Here is a 20900-nt window from a genome sequence, read left to right on the forward strand (position 1 = left end):
ACCCCAAAAAATTAATGCAATAAACAAATTCATCCAAAACATACAAATAAGCACGAATACCTGTATCTAATGAATATGCTACATTCACTTTCACTGTTTACAGTATATATTCACTTACAGTAAGCCATCAACAAATTCACATGCGCAGGTCGTGCACCTCATCCACATGCACAGCTCCGGCGGTCGGCTTGAGCTGACCAGTCGGCAGGTCACGTAATTAGGACACTGCCACAACTGGAATTCTGATGGTTGGATAATTTTTATTCGACCTGCACACGAAGAGACAACACACAATATGTTAGCTCTTGGTGCAGCCACAGCTCTCGGGCACCTTGCTAGTTGAAGGTCAGGCAAAAGAGAACAGGTGCTGCATGCACACATTCCGTGCCTAACAACACACTATACAATACAAGTAAAATGATATACAACATAATTCTGACAAAATAAATGACATACCTGTACACGAAGAGACAACACACAATAGCTTAGCCCTTGGTGCAGCCACAGCTCTCGGGCACCTGCGTGAGCACATAGAAACTCACTGTCTAATCAGAGACTTCAACACATTAGTTCCCACAATGAGTTCATCAACCTGCCCATCAACAATAAGCACTGGGACTACATAACAGAAGCCATAAAGTTGCATTTTTAAGTCACACATGCCCACTGGGCTAGTTTGTTCCCACCACAATCCACCAGGATAATGTCTGAAGGAGCTAGAAAGTTCCCCTCTACCACTCCTGCCTCCCTCAACCGAGGTACAATATCTGCGCGCAGAGTAGTAGCCATGGACCCACTATCTAACATCCCCTTCAGCTCAACTTTATCCTGTACTAGCACAGTGGTGTAAAACAAACTGTCTTTCTGATTAATTCTCATTGTGTTCTGAAAAATGACTGTGTTGTTCTTGGGTACTGACTCACAAAAGTAAGAATAAACAGATTGGATATCATCATCAGTGGAGGAAAAATAAGAATGCCCCACATTGCCCTCCTCAGAACGGAGGCTTTCTAGTTTTCCTGAGACCTGCCAGTCTGTCCACATCCAGGGTTCTGTCGCTGCCCAGCCTCACTACAGTCAAAGCTCATGTGGCCCGGAGAAAAGCACTTGACGCACAGCTGGTGCATCTGACAGTGAGCTTTGGTCCAGTGATTAGTGCTTCCACAGTCAGCGCACTCATGCTGACGTTTGTGGAACTGTTTACGGGGCCCTCTACATTTAACATGTTTAAGTCATTTAGCAGACGCTCTTATCCAGAGCGACTTACAGGTAGTGCATACGTAACTTTTTTTTTTCATACCCCCCGTGGGAATCGAACCCACAACCCTGGCGTTGCAAACACCATGCTCTACAAACTGAGCCGGCCATTCCCTCCACTACCCTAGGCGACGCTGGTCCAATTGTGCGCCGCCCCATGGGTCTCCCGGTCGCGGCCGGCTACGACAGAGCCTGGATTCAAACCAGGATCTCCAGTCCCCCAGGACTGTGTTGTGTTACCTGCTTGACAATAGTATTGATGTCCCCCAGGAGAGCAGCAGCAGGTTGCACGTTGTTCCCCATCTCCTCAGCACACAGATCAACCTTGACATTGACCTTGACATAAATAACGTATGTGGAACGTTACTACAACATACCAGCAACGACACGACAGGAAGAGCGCCGTGCGTGACACATGTAACAGCAGCTGGAGGAGTGGCCAAACCTCAAGCTAAACACAACAGAAATAACCAGGCACCACCACATAATGCTAAGGCTGACACACACACGTTCCCTTTTATAAACCGGGTGACTCGAGCCCTGAATGCTGATTGGCTGAAAGCTGTGGTATATCTGACCGTATAACATGGGTCACGTTGAGGGAGGAGGTCAGAGACCTGGCCGTGTTGTGCCAGGATAACAACCTCTCCCTCAACGTGACCAAGACAAAGGAGATGATTGTGGACTACAGGAAAAAAAAGAGGACTGAGCACGCCCCCATTCTCATCGACGGGGCTGTAGTGGAACAGGTTGAGAGCTTCAAGTTCCTTGGTGTCCACATCACCAACGAACTATCATGGTCCAAACACACCAAGACAGTCGTGAAGAGGGCACGACAAAGCCTATTCCCCCTCAGGAGATTGAAAAGATTTGGCATGGGTCCTCAGATCCTCAAAAAATTATACAGCTGCACCATCGAGAGCATCCTGACTGGTTGCATCACCGCCTGGTATGGCAACTGCTTGGCCTCCGACCGCAAGGCACTACAGAGGGTAGTGTGTACGGCCCAGTACATTACTGGGGCCAAGTTTCCTGCCATCCAGGACCTCTATACCAGGCGGTGTCAGAGGAAGGCCCTCAAAATTGTCAAAGACTCCAGCCACCCTAGTCATAGACTGTTCTCTCTGCTACCGCACGGCAAGCGGTACCGGAGTGCCAAGTCTAGGTCCAAAAGACTTCTCAACAGCTTCTACCCCCAAGCCTTAAGACTCCTGAACAGCTAATCATGGCTACCCGGACTATTTGCACTGCCCCCCCACCCCATCCTTTTACGCTGCTGCTACTCTGTTAATTATTTATGCATAGTCACTTTAACTCTACCCACATGTACATATTACTTCAACTACCTCAACTAGCCGGTGCCCCCGCACATTGACTCTGCACCGGTACCCCCCTGTATATATAGCCTCCCTACTGTTATTTTATTTTACTTCTGCTCTTTTTTTCTCAACACTTTTTTTGTTGTTGTTTTATTTTTACTTTTTTGTTTAAAATAAATGCACTGTTGGTTAAGGGCTGTAAGTAAGCATTTCACTGTAATGTCTGCACCTGTTGTATTACGGCGCATGTGGCCAATAAAATTTGATTTGATTTGATTTGAAATTTATTTTGACTGTTCGAATTACGTTGGTAACCAGTTTATAATAGCAATAAGGCACCTCTGGGGTTTGTGGTATAGGGCCAATATACCACGGCTAAGGGCTGTATCGTCGAGGCACTCTGCGTTGCATCGTGCTTAAGAACAGCCCCTAGACGTGGTATATTGGCCATATACCACACCCCCTCGGGCCTTATTGCTTAAATATAGATGTACTGTACAGCACTAAGACAGCCATGACATTATTTGGAGAGACCACAAAGACTTATAGAGAAGCTATATAATTGATAGACTAAATCCAATAGACTGAGTCAAATACCTTTATACCTGGTTACAATGAAATGTAGTTCACTATGAAATGACCTGTGACTAGGGTTGCAAAATTACAGTTACTTTCCCCAAATTCCCAGAAATCCCTGTTGGAAGATTCCAGAAATCAGAACGGAATAAGCAGAAAATCTGGAATCCGAAAAAAAGAAGGAAAAAAAAGAAACCCTACTGGTGACCTTTGACCTAGCTGGATGACCTTTACTTGGGTGTCAAACCTGGGGGGAAGGCCAAAGTGCAGGATCCAGTTGAGTCTGGCACCAAGTAGGACCACAACATCAGACTGGAGCAGAGCTCTGCAGTCCCCACCAAGACCATAGAACCAGGAGGATAGGAAGAGGAGGAGGAGGAGGAAGAGAGGAGGAGGAGGATAGGAAGAGAGGAGGAGGAGGATAGGAAGAGAGGAGGAGGAGAGCAGGGACAAAACAAAATGTAATGAAAAGAGGCTAGTTATAGGAGTAGTGTAGTTGTTTGATTGACACCAGTTTACATTGACATGACCTGGCCAGGAGAGACTAGTTATAGATAGGGATTTCAGGAGTTTCGTGGTCCGTTCAAATGGTCAGGGAAATTCTTGGTCCTACTTATACAGTCAATGGTCTGTACATGAATATGATGCCAGCTGAGAGAAGGAGAGGCTGACCTGGAGCGGGCAGCAGCAACACAGTTGGGTTGATCGTCAGGCAGCACCCCTTTACCCATGGGGGTGGGCAGGAAGGGCAGGTCACACCCCTCCACCAGCTCCTTCAGAGCCCCCTCTGCTCTTCCATGGGCTGCACCTGCAGAGGGACACAGACAGAGGGCACTGCCACACGGATTTCAACAGACTGGTCTTCACAACTGGGATGCATTCAGCTGAGCAAAACGTTGTGCAACGTTCAGATAGAAATATAGCATGTAGAACGAACGTGCCTCTCAGACAGGTAGAATGAGAAATCATGTCAACAACATTTGTCGACTGAACGTGGCCCAGTTTTCAACTGAACCGTGGTACAGTGCTATATGTGTTACAGTGCGTCTCAGCTGGCTATTGATCTCTCTTGGACAGACGCACGTAACATAACTGGAAGTAGCGTCTGTCAACAGAATGGGATGTGACAACTTTGTTCCGGTACGCTGATTTTTCACCACTAATCATTTGGACAAATCCCGATTTCGCAGGTGCTCGCATCTTTTCAATTTCAGAACGGGAGGGGACATTTGGCCCATAAACTTGCCGGAAACTTGCAGAGAGTTTCCGTTTAGGGGGGTGGAGAGTTCGCAAGTGGCGTTAGTATCTTTCTCTTAACATCTCCCCAGACCTTATCCAAGTATCTGACGCAATTATGCAAGATTTTAGTTCTGTTTCCCCCAGATCATCTGGCTATTAAAAAAGCAATGCCTACCTTTGCCAATGATGAGTAAAGTCCGTTTGGCTCCTTTCAGGACCGCCAGTGCTTCTGTGATCACCATATGGTCAGCCATACTCACAGGAGGAGGTGGACTACAGGGCACCTCTCTGACAAAGGAAATAATAAATAATAGGTCAAACATTAAACATGTTACCTAGCAACTTTATTGCATATGTAAATAAACCATGAAGGTCTATCGAGGCTTATTGCTATTCTCTGATGAGAATATTTTGATATAGTGCTATATTTTCTAAGTAATTTAATTTCTGGTTCACTTCAGACGTTAAAAGGTATAACAAGATAAAATAAAAATGACTACGGTGATGTGAATTCAGAGGTATACATATTCAACAGTAACACATTAGTATACATTTTAAATGGATGAAAGACAGTGATGGCCACTAACCTGGCTCTGCTCCTGTCCAATTTAGCATTGACCATGTCCCCAGATATGTCTACGTATACAGCACCTGGACGTCCATACATGCTAGTGCGTGCTGCCTTAGACATACCAAACACCCTTAAATTCAGATCAATTAAGGCTGTGCTGTGCTCTTATGAAGCAGTTAAGGTACCTTGCTAAGCTGGAAAATTAGAGGTCAGAAAAAAGACAATTGCAGGTGATACCAAATGATATGAAGAGGACTACACAGAGGGAGTCAGAGTAGACTGTATACCTTCTCTACCACTGAGGAGATCATATCCAGACTGCTAGACCTAGCAGAGAACTTACTGTACAATCTGCATGCCTCCACCTGACAGAGAAAGAGGACCACAAATAACAAATTATTTCCTCTTTCAGCAATTAAACTGCTAGGGCCAGTTTCCCAGACAGAGATTCTCTATTGAGTTTGCTTTTTAGGCCATGACTAGGCTTAATCTGTGTCCTGGGAAACAACCCCCTAATGTTCAAAAGTCATAAATATCATGGTTCAATCGGTACCTGTGGAAACTCTTGAAACGCCCCAGTGGTCTCTTGGTTTTGATCGGAAGAGCCTCCAATAACAATCACAGGCCTACAGAGAGAGAGGTATCACACAATGACATCAACTGACAATCTGAGATAGTTTGGAGTCCTCAGATCATTTTTTGCAGTGTGCGGATAGCATCCCTTCTTTTGAAAGGACCACTGAACATGAGTAGTAGGGTCTTCTGTTTGTGGAGTTCTAGCATACCAGCAGTTCATGTTAGCGTTGGCCATTCCACCAAGTGCATGGATGAGTCCCGGTCCAGACACAACCAGACACGCACCTGGACTGGAGAGGAACAGACAGACAGAGGGACAGACAGGAAGACAGGCAGACAGACACACAAAGGGTCAGACAGACAGGCAGACATAATTAGCAATGCAAAAAAGCTATGAAACTGACCCTCACACACTACACGCTCCTGTAGTCTATGTACGGGTAGTTAATATCACATGATTTGGGGAGAGCTGGTTTAGTAATAAAAAGGTGGCTTATGGCTTGTTCATTGCGCATTCCCACATACTTGATTCCTGAGGCTTGAGCTGCCTTAGCTACTTCAATGACTGGAACACCAACTATTCCAAACATATATTCTACATTCTGTAGAGAGTTACATGTAGATACAGTATATTTACCTTTTTTTAAACATTTTTAGTCATTTAGCAGACGCTCTTATCCAGAGCGATTTACAGTTAGTGAGTGCATACATTTTCATACTGAATTGTATATGAATTGTTACAATGTAGTTTAGATTTTCTTTGCATTGACACACACATTGGCATGCATCAACAAGGGTGTTAACATATACTATTCCACATAAACATCTAAATGTTTTTCTACAACAATATTAATAGTTAGCTATACCAGTGCAATGACCTATGGCACACTTTCACAACTCATAGTGTTACATTCTCACTGCCAAGGACATGATCAGTGACTAATATATTATTAGCAACACGGTTACACAGTATAACACTGTTTTATATATATTGCACACACTTCACCTGAGCTTTTAGTGCCTCTGCAATGAGCTGAGCCCCAGTCACATCTTCCATTATTATTGTCGAGAAATCTGTTCAAAGTGCAAACGCGGTTAGCAATGATTTCTTGGACTTGTTGTTCAGTAGCTTATAAATCGTGTTTAGATCTCTTGCAAATCATTAGTTTTGTCTGCTTTCCAGCATGCATTACATGAGTAGCTTTTTCTTCTTCAGTGGGGTTTATAGGCAGTTGGCATCCAACGTTATGGTGCATTACTGCCCCCTATTGTACAGAAGTGTGGACATTAGCCGTGCAATAGCAGTCATGAATATTTAATAAACTAGTAGCATTTTTCTTTTTTTATTGCAAGAAATACATAATAAGCCCTCATTATGTGTTTATAACTGCACTTTACTTAACACTTAACTCAGTTAAGTCATTATGAGTGTATGACAGTATGAAAAAAAAAATGTATGCACTCACTAACTGTAAGTCGCTCTGGATAAGAGCTTCTGCTAAATGACTAAAATGTAAAATGTAAATGACTTGAGTGTATGCATTATAGATATAGGCTTCATAGAAAGTGTTACAAATGTTCTCCTGTCATCTTATAGGAGATCCATTCATGGATTTAGTTATGGCTTGAGAATGTGACTGGTCTACGGAGTTCTCCTTTATGTCTGTCTTTATATGTGACAACAACTTTTCTGTATTATGTGTATTTCCACAATCAATAATCATAAACGGTACTTCACTATGAATACTTTTGACTATGTGGTTTGAAGTACTTTACCGTTATCTTGCACATACATGAAGACTACTATAGACAGAAATCAATGCAGTAATGTTTTATTAAATAAAGGCTCTGATTAAAATATCATATTAATAAAATCAGGCATTTGGCTAATTCTTCTTCCCAGAAGCTCCTGTGAATGGTTTGGAGATGGCTCTGGAGAGAGCGTGTAACACCCTGACTATGAGTGGGCGTTTACGGGACTGGGACTCCTGGGGAGCAGGGGCCGGTGTGGTTGTCAGGTCCTCCTTGGGTGGGGAAGTGGATGGAACCTCTGGAACCTCACACTCAGCATCTGTCATGAGAACATTTCATAATCAGAAAATGAATGTGTGTGTTTGTGTCTGTCCGTCTGTCCGTCTGCCTGTCCGTCTGTCTGCCTGTCTGCCTGTCTGTCCGTCTGCCTGTCTGTCCGTCTGTATGCCTGTCTGCCTGTCTGTCTGTCTGTCTGTCTGTCCGTCAGTCTGTCTGTCTGCCTGCCTGCCTGCCTGTCCGTCTGCCTGTCCGTCTGTCTGTCTGCCTGTTTGCCTGTCTTTTTGTCTGCCTGTATGTCTGTCTGCCCGTCCGTCTGCCTGTCAGTCTGCCTGTCTGTCTGCATGTCTGTCCGTCGGTCTGCCTGTATCTGTTGTCACTGTTTTAACAAGCTTGTCATAGGGTGATACATCAATATGACATTATCGATGCTTATCACTTACCCTGTGAAATATGAGTCTCTCTGAGATGTTTGGTAGGCAGCGCATCCTGTTCAGGGTGTCTCTTCGGTTCCCCTTTTGTCTTGAACAGCTGTTGACAAAACACATCAGGACAACTGAGCCTGTGTAAAATACAGAGTGTGCATCCTAAAAGGCACCCTATTCGCTACGTAAGGCACTACTTTTGACAAGGGCCCAGAGAGCTCTGGTAAAAAGTCGTGCACTATATAGGGAATAGGGTGCCATTTGGGACTCTCCCATGTGTATTAGGATTGCATTACAGTGTCCTCACTCAACCTCCTAAAGACAATGACAACAGTTTTGTTCTAATGCTGAGAGACAATAGGGGTGTAGTGAATCTGTAGGGTAAATTTCAGCCCTGCCTTACAGAGGTAATCTCAAAACATAGAGCACCCTACCTTAATCATGATCTTTGGAAACTTATGCATTTTCGGTAGGAAACGCCACTTCCTGTTCTTCTTAGTCTCTTCCCCTCTGGCAGAGGGAAGACGGGCCATGCCGTCAGCCTTTACATCAGCCGGGCTAAGGCTCCTGGCAGGGAATTCCTCAGTAGCATTAAGGTCAGCTACAACACCATGAGTGATGTCACTTGTGGCATTGCTGGTGTCTGAGTGAGAAGAGCACGCTAGTGTGACCGACCTGTGTACAATAACTGGGAGAAGAGGACGCAGCCATTGAAGTCAGTCACTGCATCCCAAATGGCATTCTCTTCACTTTATAGTGCACTACTTTTGACCAGGGCCCATAGGGTCTGGTCAAAAGTAGTACACTAAATATGGAAGAAGGTGCCATTTTGGACACAACCAGTGAATTTCACATCATAAAACGCAATGTATTGAGCATCATGTTACAATTAAGTCCTATGCAGATGAAAATAGGTACTTTCACTTACCATCCTCCATTGTAGACTTGGACACATAAGTCAGGCTGTCCATCACCACTTCTGTCATCAACTTGATGACCTGATCCAAAACCATTTCAGCCGATGGTGGCATAGGCCTTCCCATACACTGCCCCAGGAGTCTCCTAACAGAAGTCTGGGCAAAGTTGTAAATGAGCTCTGAGGCATCGTCCTTTGACAGCTTCCTCAGGGCTGGTTTAGGCAGCGCTGGTTGAGAGAGGCTTCTGTGGCCAACCATGGATTGAAGCTGGCGGTTTATGGTTATCTCCTGAATGAGACCATGGACCTTTGCGATCAGGTTGCCAGATGGGCTTGAAGGGCTTCAACTGACAGGAGCCTATCCAGATGTTCTTCTGCTGAAGTCATCTCTGGGTCGTCCGTCTTCAATGTGTCCATTATAGTTTTCACTATGATATTGGTGTCAGATATGTTTATTTCTTGTTGGCTCACAAGCGTTGACCGTGAACCTGTCTCGTCCATTGCGATAGAGGTATGGGATTCTGTCCTTGTGATTTCATCGGCAGCGCTCATGTCAGGCAACTGGTCAAGGCTCTCCAGTACAGAGTCTAACATGTTAGTGGCTATCAGACACTCCTCACTTGCAATCTGCCCAACAGATGAACTCTCAGAGTTGGCCACTCTACACTTGATCACATTTAGGATCAAGCTGAGCGTCTTCTTTGCAGTTTTGCTAAAGCCTTCTTGGCTGACTGCCACTGTTACGTCTTTTAGAGCCACAAGAGGTTTGCAACTTTCACTCAATCCACTGCCGTGGAGAGGAGAGGCTCTCTTCAAACTGTTGTTGCTCACAACTGACATACTCCTGGTGGGCAGAGTGACATCCTCACTGCATGTGTCAATTATATGGTGGTCTGTTGAAGAGCCACTCGAAGACACAAGGGCTTTAGACCTTTTAGCCAAACAGACTTTTGACAAAGGCTTCTCACTTCTCACAGACGGAGGGCGGCTCCTGTCCTCAACAAGAGCAGTGTCAGCGGACTTAGAATGTCTGAGTGTCTCCACAGGGGCGGAGTCCAGAACATATTTGGCTGTGGTGACTGACACTGGTGGAAAAGAGAAAAAGATGTTCAGTCTATCCTTTACTCTGTGGTACATGGTTTGAGCAGCATCCAATAAGTTGTCAAAGACAACTCTGGGTTTGAGCTGGAACTCCAGCTTTTTCTCTCCTAGTGGGAAGGAGTCTGCGTCATCCACAGTGTACTGGGATACACTTTCAAGGTCTTGCATGATAATATTTACTATATCTTCGGCTGTAGAAACCGCATGGTGTGAGAAGGTGGTGCTAGGCATGCTCTGTAGCAAAGAATGGCTGGCTTTGCTAGCAGCTCTGAGAATGGTCTCACTCACAATGTGTTTGGCCTTAGCTCGGAACTCAGCACTGTGAAAGCTCTGGATGGAAATGTTAGAGGTTCTGCTGGCTGCACTAAGAGATCGCGTGAGTGTGGCAATCTCGGCTGATGTCACATCACTCGAAATGGTGAGGTCCTCCAATTTCGAAATTATCGAGTCCAACTTCTGGTTGAAGTCGAAGGATGAATTTGACGTGCTCTCCCCAACGGAAGCGGAGCAGTCTTCCTTTGAAGTGTCCACCCTCAGCACCGAGATCACCTGTTTGATTACCCCTTTAGTGCAGGTGTCGAGGGTGAGCTGGTAGGCTGAGGCTGGGGACTTAGAAGGGTCTTACTGTCTGTCTTCTGTACAGGAGACACTGCCAAAGTGGCCTCAGTTACAGGAGATTCCTGCACAGTGGCCTCAGTTACAAGTAGTCCAGTTGCAGAAAGCTCGATTTGCACAGGAGTATTTTTTCCCTCAGTGAGATGGTGGGAGGTGAACAGCTTCCTTAGTTTGTCCAGGGTTTTGGTATAAATCTTCTGGGAACCTGAACTCACTTCCACCCAGAACATTTTGCGACCTGATTTCGTACGCATGGAGGCCTTATTGACCTCAGATACCTCATGCAGGTCGGAAATAATTCCACCAAAGAGATCAGAGGATGCCTCCTCAATATTCTCTGAGGAAACATGGACAGATAGGATTTCCGACAGTTTCCCACAAGTGTCGGTTTTATCCAGCGCAGCAGTATATGTCACAGCTGCATCCTGAATGACCTGAGTGATGCATTGCTCAGCTTTGACAATATACTCCTCCACTGGTTGACCATGTAGGATGTCAACTTTATCAGCAGGGAGCTCCTTCTGAATACTCACATTCTCCTCTGATGGACATGGGTTGTTGAAGATAATGCTCTCAGTGACCATCTTAGAGGAGGCGAGAGATGAGTCGAGAAGCAGAGATCTGTATATTGTCGAGGTGGACATCTCTGGGTGCTTTATCACAGCAGCCTCCTCCAAAATGGCCGACGGGCCCTGGAGGATGTCAGAGATATCCATGTCCTCAATGGTCTCTACCAGAGACGATAGTAGGTCTCTGGCTGCCAGGTTGGTAGGTCTCTGGTTCTCAAGCTCTGTTTTGATTGCTTGACAGGCAGTTGCCAGAGCAACAACAGAGCGAGAACACAACTGCTTCAAGGTGGAGTCAGAAAAAGATGATGACAGATCTGTCATGGACATGGTGGAGAGTTGACTCTCAGAGACAAATGGGCTGAGTTTGACAGACACCTGTCTGACCAAGTCCCCAGCAAGAGCTCTCATATCTATTGCTCCACTAGCTGAGTTGTGGGAGCAGGCACTCTGTGGCCTTGACGGGTTCCTGTTATCCAAAAATCCTGTTATCCAAAAAACCTCAAGTACAAGATCCACAACATCGGATGACACTTCTGTCACTCTGTTGTCGGACAGAAATGTACTTGGATGAATGGTGCCTGCATTCACAGTCCAGTCGCAAATGGAGTTGTTGGACTGACTCTGGACTAGTGGAACTAGACAGGTTTCACTTGGACCTTGGCCAAAGAGCTCTGCCATTTTGAGCAGAACTGATCTTAAGACCTTTGACTTGGAAATGTTCAGCAGTGGGTCGTTGTTGGACAGTCTGGTGGATGGTCTGCTAGCCGATCTGTGAACCACTAGGCTTTGTATTTCTGCCGAAATGGCAGTTAGAAAATAGGTCAAGGGGCTGGACGCTCTCCCCTCATTTCCTCCGTTGGCTTTAGCCTTGATGATGCTATCTATGATGATGACTATGACCTGTCCAGCCATAGGACCCAAGATGGCCTCAAGCTCCCTCTCTAACTCAAGGGGAGACTTGTGGCCGAGCGCAATATGCTCTATGGCATGGGAATACATCTTAGAAGTCGCCATGCTTAGCATCTCTTGGGCAAACTGTTGACTTGCTGAGATACTTCCAGTCAGCAGAACTAGAGTTCCCTGACTGACACTTCGCATTAGCTCAGCCAATCTGGAGTTGAGAAGGTTTATAACCAACTCGACAATACCCATCATAAACTTGCCGTCCGTTGACATTTTGCTAGGTCTGTATTTCTCCTGTCTACTCCGTTTGGGCAGCGGTACGATGTCACCCTGCGACTGGCCGCTCTGGACCATGTCGAAGACAGAGTCCTCAGAGATGCCAAACACAGATCTCAGTGGTGCTGAGTGTTGTCTGTGTCTCATCTCTCTATCGCCACCCTCAGGTGAGGAGACATATCGCTCTTCGTTCTCACTTAGCAAAGAGGTCATGGACCTGCAGAATGCACAACATAAATGAATAGTATATGGTAACAAAATAAAAAATATGATCCAAGAATTTGGGACACAAACTCAACCTTGTTATTATTATTCAAAGGAAGCATTGTGAACCATCTCAAACCACACTCAGAGCAAACATTAACATTCAGAGTAAACGTTTTAGAGTGGTTGTGTAGTATCTAAGTAGTATTTCTCACTAAGTGGATCTGGAATGGATATTTGTACCTATAACAGGAAATACCTGCAAAAAGAGGAGGGGATAGAGCTAGTTATCTGTGAGAGGAGGGGATAGGGCTAGGTACCTGTGAGAGGAGGGGATAGGGCTAGGTACCTGTGAGAGGAGGGGATAGGGCTAGGTACCTGTGAGAGGCGTGGATAGGGGTAGGTACCTGTGAGAGGAGGGGATAGGGCTAGGTACCTGTGAAAGGAGGGGATAGGGCTAGGTACCTTTGAGAGGCGTGGATAGGGGTAGGTACCTGTGAGAGGAGGGGATAGGGCTAGGTACCTTTGAGAGGCGTGGATAGGGGTAGGTACCTGTGAGAGGAGGGGATAGGGGTAGGTACCTGTGACAGGAGAGGATAGGGCTAGGTACCTTTGAGAGGAGGGGATAGGGCTAGGTACCTGTGAGAGGAGAGGATAGGGCTAGGTACCTTTGAGAGGAGGGGATAGGGCTAGGTACCTGTGAGAGGCATGGATAGGGCTAGGTACCTGTTAGAGGCATGGATAGGGCTAGGTACCTGTGAGAGGCATGGATAAGGCTAGGTACCTGTGAGAGGCGTGGATAGGGCTAGGTACCTGTGAGAGGAGGTGATAGGGCTAGGTACCTGTTAGAGGCATGGATAGGGCTAGGTACCTGTGAGAGGAGGGGATAGGGCTAGGTACCTGTGAGAGGAGGGGATAGGGCTAGGTACCTGTGAGAGGCGTGGATAGGGGTAGGTACCTGTGAGAGGAGGGGATAGGGCTAGGTACCTGTGAGAGGCGTGGATAGGGGTAGGTACCTGTGAGAGGAGGGGATAGGGGTAGGTACCTGTGAGAGGAGGGGATAGGGCTAGGTACCTGTGAGAGGAGGGGATAGGGCTAGGTACCTGTGAGAGGAGGGGATAGGGCTAGGTACCTGTGAGAGGCGTGGATAGGGGTAGGTACCTGTGAGAGGAGGGGATAGGGCTAGGTACCTGTGAAAGGAGGGGATAGGGCTAGGTACCTTTGAGAGGCGTGGATAGGGGTAGGTACCTGTGAGAGGAGGGGATAGGGCTAGGTACCTTTGAGAGGCGTGGATAGGGGTAGGTACCTGTGAGAGGAGGGGATAGGTGTAGGTACCTTTGAGAGGAGGGGATAGGGCTAGGTACCTGTGCGAGGAGAGGATAGGGCTAGGTACCTTTGAGAGGAGCGGATAGGGCTAGGTACCTGTGAGAGGCATGGATAGGGCTAGGTACCTGTTAGAGGCATGGATAGGGCTAGGTACCTGTGAGAGGCGTGGATAAGGCTAGGTACCTGTGAGATGCGTGGATAGGGCTAGGTACCTGTGAGAGGAGGGGATAGGGCTAGGTACCTGTGAGAGGAGGGGAAAGGCGTGGGAGTGCGTGTGCTGCAGGCAGTTCTGGCGCTGGTGCACCTGCTGGGTCCTCCACTACAGCTGAATCTGACGCTGCGGCCAAGAGAGGTCACCTCTCCTGCCTCATTACTTCCTGATCCAGAAGAGCTTGGCGAATCAGAGAGCTCTATCTGCATGGTGAGGTCAAGGGCGGGAACAACCACAGTGGATGTAGACTCCATCACCCATGCTACAATATCCATGCACTTGGCACTAAACTCATGTCTGCTCATCTGCAATGTTAAAAGACCATACAGAGTTAGTTTGTTAAAGGGGCTGCACTGATATAAAATGTAGAACCATTTACTCAAGCTAGTCAATTAAAGCAGTGGTTCAGGATTAAAGGTCCTGCAGGATTTCCACAAATGAATGTTTGGTCCATTTTACCAACATTAACTACTTTAGAGGTGACTATAACTCACCCCGGCACGCATATTCTCACTCAGCAGATTCCAATGGCTGAAAAGTAAATAAATGCAAGTACACAATGAACTACATGACATTACCTCTATTATCTTAGACTATGTTATGGATGGACATTACCTCTATTATTTTAGATTACGTTATGGATGGACATTACCTCTATTATTTTAGATTACGTTATGGATGGACATTACCTCTATTATCTTAGATTACGTTATGAATGGACATTACCTCTATTATCTTAGACTACGTTATGGATGGACCTCTATGGAACTAGGCCACACCCAGACATCCCTGATTGGTTATTTGGTCCGTTGAGTCCTTTGTATTGGCCCGAGACTATGGGAGACTCTCAATCTCCTCGCCTCCTTCTCAAAACCCATTGGATGAGAAGGTCAGAAGGGCGGGACCTCTGGCTTTCTCATCCAATGGGTTTTGAGAAGAGAGGACACGAGGAGTATGCAATTGAGATAGGGAACATATCTAGGGGATGCATGGGGAAGCCAAAGAGCAACTTACTCATCCTTCATGTCCTGCACAAAGGTGTGTAGGTCTGGGTAGCTTCTCTTTCCCCTGCTGAGGGTGAGGCTGGTCTGGGAAGTTTCATCCTTGTGGGTCACGGTAGTGAAGGTCACCACTGCAGCCTGATGGCGACAACAGAAAGCAGAGTTAGGCTGTAATTCAATTTTGCGTCATTAAAACACAAAATATCTCAATGAAATGTCATACATGTAATAGAAAAATACATCAAATACATCAACTTGTCCGAGAGAGATTTACATGGTTACAAAAACGTCACGCCACTTTTTTCCAAGATGGCGAAGTAGTGCAGTCCTGTTTCTGTTGTGTGTCTGTAAATAGCCTGTAAATACCCTGTTTTTTGTATTTTTCGTACATATTTCCCTATCAGACTTTTCATCCTTCTACAAAATATACTTTCCTGCAACCCGCCTCACTCAATGTGGAACGGATTCTATTATCGACTTACCTTTATCTAGAATCTAGAATCTCCAGTTGAAACTAGCTAGCCAGCTAACTAGCTACTTGCTATTAGCCACAGCTAGCGGTGTTTCACCCAGAACATTGGATTTTTTTCCGCGGGATTAATTTTAATCACTGGACATTGATCACCGGATATTCGGCCAGTCTGCACAGCGCGTTATCGACCCAGAACATATCAGTTTTTCCGCCGGAATCACTGAATCACTGGACCTTTAACTCCGGATTCATCGCTACCAGCTAGCTACCACCAGCCAGCTACAACAAAACGGACGCTGTGGTCTGGCTAATCATCCTGAGCTAGGCCCATCGCCCATCTCCCGGCTATCTACCTCTCTGTCAACCGGACGGGACCACCTAGTGTTGACACGGAGCCCCGCCGATCCTACACGACTGGTCTGCCGACGAAATCGTCTGATGTGGTTACGACGTTAACCACGAAGATTCCATCCATCTGCTAGCCCTGGCCCGCTAGCACACGCTAGCCGTGGCCTCTTACTAGTGCTTCACCACCGGACCTTATGATAACTCAGATATACAGCTGATATCTGCTGGACTGTTCCTTTTTACGGTACTACATCCTGTTTATGTTTAGCCTCAGCCCAAACATGGTTAGTTTATTGTTGTTTCGGTTATTTCTAATTGTACTATATCACTGTAGACCCCCCAGCCTAGCTAAACCTGCCTTAGATAGCTCCTTTGCACCTTCCCCTATACACGCGGAGACCGACTCAATTGATGACTCCAGCGATGCTATCTCTTTCATTGTTACCCAATGCTTAGGTTTACCTCCACTTTACTCATATCCTTCCATATCCTTGTCTGTACATAATGCCCTGAATCTTTTCTATAACACCCGGAAATCTGCCCCCTTTATTCTATGTACCCAACGCACTAGAAGACCAGTTCTTAAAGCCTTTAGCCGTATCCTTATTCTAGTCCTCCTCTGTTCCTCTGGTGATGTAGAGGCTAACCCAGGCCCTGCAGCCCTCAGTATCACTCCTACTCCCCAGGCGCTATCATTTGATGACTTCTGTAATCGCAAAAGTCTTGGTTTCTTGCACATAAATATCAGAAGTCTACTTCCTAAGTTTGAGTTATTCACTGCGTTAGCACACTCTGCCAACCCTGATGTTCTAGCAGTGTCTGAATCCTGGCTCAGGAAGGCCACCAAAAATTCTGAAATGTCCATCCCTAACTATATCATTTTCCGTCTAGATAGAACTGCCAAAGGGGGTGGAGTTGCAATCTACTGTAGAGATAGCCTGCAGAGCTCTATCATACTATCCAGGTCTGTGCCCAAACAGTTTGAGCTTCTACTTCTAAAAATCCACCTTTCCAGAAATAAGTCTCTCACTGTTGCCGCTTGCTACAGACCCCCCTCAGCCCCCAGCTGTGCCCTGGACACCATATGTGAATTGATTGCCCCCCATTTATCCTCAGAGTTTGTACTGCTTGGTGACCTAAATTGGGATATGCTTAATACCCCAGCCATCCTACAATCCAAGCTAGATGCCCTCAACCTCACGCAAATTATCAACGAACCTACCAGGTACAACCCTAAATCCGTAAACATGGGTACCCTCATAGATATCATCCTGACTAACATACCCTCTAAATACACCTCAGCTGTCTTCAACCAGGATCTCAGCGATCACTGCCTTATTGCCTGCGTCCATAACGGGTCCGCGGTCAAACGGCCACCCCTCATCACTGTCAAACGCTCCCTAAAACACTTTAGCGAGGAGGCCTTCCTAATTGACCTGGCCCAGGTATCCTGGATGGATATAGATCTCATTCCGTCAGTAGAGGATGCCTGGTTGTTCCTTAAAAGTAATTTCCTCTCAATCTTAAATAAACATGCCCCATTCAAAAAATACAGAACTAAGAACCGATATAGCCCCTGGTTCTCCTCAGACTTGACTGCCCTTGACCAGCACAAAAACATCCTGTGGCGTACAGCATTAGCATCAAATAGCCCCCGCGATATGCAACTTTTCAGGGAAGTTAGGAACCAATATACACAAGCAGTCAGGAAAGCAAAGGCTAACTTTTTCAAACAGAAATTTGCATCCTGTAGCACTAACTCCAAAAAGTTTTGGGACACTGTAAAGTCCATGGAGAATAAGAGCACTTCCTCCCAGCTGCCCACTGCACTGAGGCTAGGAAACACTATCACCACCGATAAATCTACAATAATCGAGAATTTCAACAAGCATTTTGCTACAGCTGGCCATGCTTTCCATCTGGCTACCACTAACCCGGCCACCAACTCTGCACCCTCTGCTGCAACTTGCCCATGCCCCCCCCGCTTCTCCTTCACACAAATTCAGACAGCTGATGTTTTGAAAGCACTGCAAAATCTGGACCCCTACAAATCAGCTGGGCTAGACAATCTGGACCCTTTCTTTCTAAAACTAGCCGCCGAAATTGTCGCAACCCCTATTACTAGTCTGTTCAACCTCTCTTTCATAACGTCTGAGATCCCCAGAGATTGGAAAGCTGCCGCGGTCATCCCCCTCTTCAAAGGGGGTGACACTCTAGATCCAAACTGCTACAGACCTATATCCATCCTGCCCTGCCTTTCGAAAGTATTCGAAAGCCAAGTTAACAAACAGATCATCGACCATTTCGAATACCACCGTACCTTCTCCGCTATGCAATCCGGTTTCCGAGCTGGTCACGGGTGCACGTCAGCCACGCTCAAGGTCCTAAACGATATTATAACCGCGATTGATAATAGACAGTACTGTGCAGCCGTCTTCATCGACCTGGCCAAGGCTTTCGACTCTGTCAACCACCGCATTCTTATTGGCAGACTAAATAGCCTTGGTTTCTCAAATGACTGCCTCGCCTGGTTCACCAACTACTTCTCAGATAGAGTTCAGTGTGTCAAATCGGAGGGCCTGTTGTCTGGACCTATGGCAGTCTCTATGGGGGTGCCACAGGGTTAAATTCTTGGGCCGACACTTTTCTCCGTGTATATCAATGATGTCGCTCTTGCTGCTGGTGACTCTCAGATCCACCTCTACGCAGACGACACCATTTTGTATACATCTGGCCCTTCATTGGACACTGTGTTAACAAACCTCCAAACGAGCTTCAATGCCATACAACAATCCTTCAGTAGCCTTCAACTGCTCTTAAACACTAGTAAAACTAAATGCATGCTTTTCAATCGAACGCTGCTAGCACCCGCCCACCCAACTAGAATCACCACTCTCGACGGGTCTGACCTAGAGTATGTGGACAACTACAAATATCTAGGTGTCTGGTTAGACTGTAAACTCAACTTCCAGACTCACATAAAGAATCTCCAATCCAAAGTTAAATCTAGAATCGGCTTCCTATTTCGCAACAAAGCCTTCTTCACTCATGCTGCCAAACATGCCCTCGTAAAACTGACTATCCTACCGATCCTTGACTTCGGCGATGTCATTTACAAAATAGCCTCCAACACTCTACTCAGCAAACTGGATGTAGTCTATCACAGTGCCATCCGTTTTGTCTCCAAAGCCCCATACACTACCCACCACTGTGACCTGTACGCTCTTGTTGGCTGGTCCTCACTACATGTTCGTCGTCAAACCCACTGGCTCCAGGCCATCTATAAATCACTGCTAGGCAAATCCCCGCCTTATCTTAGCTCATTGGTCACCATAGCAGTACCCACCCGTAGTCTGCGCTCCAGCAGGTATATCTCACTGGTCATCTCCCGTCTGGACTACTGCAACTCGCTGTTGGCTGGGCTCCCTGCCTGTGCCATTAAACCCCTACAACTCATCCAGAATGCCGCAGCCCGTCTGGTGTTCAACCTTCCAAAGTTCTCTCACGTCACCCCCCTCCTCCGCACACTCCACTGGCTTCCAGTTGAAGCTCGCATCCGCTACAAGACCATGGTGCTTGCCTATGGAGCAGTGAGGGGAACGGCACCTCTGTACCTTCAGGCTCTGATCAGTCCCTACACCCAAACGAGGACATTGCGTTCATCCACCTCTGGCCTGCTGGCTCCCCTTCCTCTGCGGAAGCATAGCTCCCGCTCAGCCCAGTCAAAACTGTTCGCTGCTCTGGCACCCCAATGGTGGAACAAGCTCCCTCACGACGCCAGGACAGCGGAGTCACTCACCACCTTCCGGAGACATTTGAAACCCCACCTCTTTAAGGAATACCTGGGATAGGATAAAGTATTCCTTCTAACCCCCCCCCCCCCCCCCCCCCCAAATTGTAAAGTGGTTATCCCACTGGCTATAGGGTGAACGCACCAATTTGTGAGTCGCTCTGGCTAAGAGCGTCTGCTAAATGACGTTAATGTGCCCTTGAGCAAGGCACTTAACCCTTATTGCTCCTGTAAGTCGCTCTGGTTAAGAGCGTCTGCTAAATGACTAAAATGTAAATGTAAATGTAATTCCCAAAGCCAACACCTCCTTTGGCCGCCATTCCTTCCAGTTCTCTGCTGCCAATGACTGGAACGAATTGCAAAAATCTCTGAAGCTGGAGACTCTTATCTCCCTCACTAACTTTAAGCATCAGTTGTCAGAGCACCTTACCGATCACTGCACCTGTACACAGCCCATCTGAAATTAGCCCACCCAACTACCTCATCCCTATATTGTTATTTATTTTGCTCTTTTGCACCCCAGTATCTCTATTTGCACATAATCTCTTGCACATCTAGCATTCCAGTGTTAATACTATTGTAATTATTCTGCACTATAGCCTATTTATTGCCTTACCTCCATAACTTGCTACATTTGCACACACTGTATATATATTTTCTGTTGTATTTCTGACTTTATGTTTTTTTACCCCATATGTAACTCTGTGTTGTTTTTATTGCACTACTTTGCTTTATCTTGGCCAGGTCGCAGTTGTAAATGAGAACCTGTTCTCAACTGGCTTACCTGGTTAAATAAAGGTGAAATAAATAAAAATAAAATAAAAATAAAAGCCTACACGAAATACAGCCCTTATTTTATGTGTTTCTAAAATCGCCTATGGGAAAAATTAATGGTGGAAAAACGATTGGAACCATTTCCCTGTTTGACCGCTAGGTTTTATGGGTATTATCACACCTCCACTGTAACACTCTATAGAGGGGTTGGTTGTTTAGCAACAAAACTGGCATGCAACTATGGGGCAAAATAGACAGGGTTTGACTTAGACAACATGTAAACTATATTTAGTCTCTAAATGTTTAATGCAAACATAAATACATTTGAACAATGAACTCGTCTCAAATACATTGTTACAGTTGTTGTTGGTTAGCTAGGTAGCGAATTTTAGTCATTGCATAG

General features: G+C 46.2%; 1 protein-coding gene and 1 long non-coding RNA gene across 2 annotated transcripts; both read right to left on the bottom strand.

Moving 5' to 3' along the window:
* Nucleotides 1-1497: 1497 nt before the first annotated feature.
* On the bottom strand, nucleotides 1498-9971 carry LOC311123821 (2-hydroxyacyl-CoA lyase 1-like; the record flags this gene model as incomplete). Its single annotated transcript, XM_084198049.1, has 9 exons — nucleotides 1498-1581; nucleotides 3372-3477; nucleotides 3825-3960; nucleotides 4567-4675; nucleotides 4975-5073; nucleotides 5250-5327; nucleotides 5516-5588; nucleotides 5748-5828; nucleotides 9952-9971. Coding segments are annotated over 9 exons (786 nt in total), but the record flags the coding sequence as incomplete, so codon positions are not given.
* A 4406-nt stretch (nucleotides 9972-14377) lies between these two features.
* On the bottom strand, nucleotides 14378-15214 carry LOC311123824. The gene is made up of 3 exons (XR_014612641.1): nucleotides 15127-15214; nucleotides 14607-14643; nucleotides 14378-14417 (listed from the first exon to the last, which is right to left on the bottom strand). It is a non-coding gene; the product is annotated as an uncharacterized lncRNA (long non-coding RNA).
* Nucleotides 15215-20900: the final 5686 nt, after the last annotated feature.

The sequence above is a fragment of the Coregonus lavaretus genome (assembly GCF_964263955.1).
Source record: "Coregonus lavaretus genome assembly, contig: HAP1_SCAFFOLD_1326, whole genome shotgun sequence".
NCBI classification, from domain to species: Eukaryota; Metazoa; Chordata; class Actinopteri; order Salmoniformes; family Salmonidae; genus Coregonus; species Coregonus lavaretus.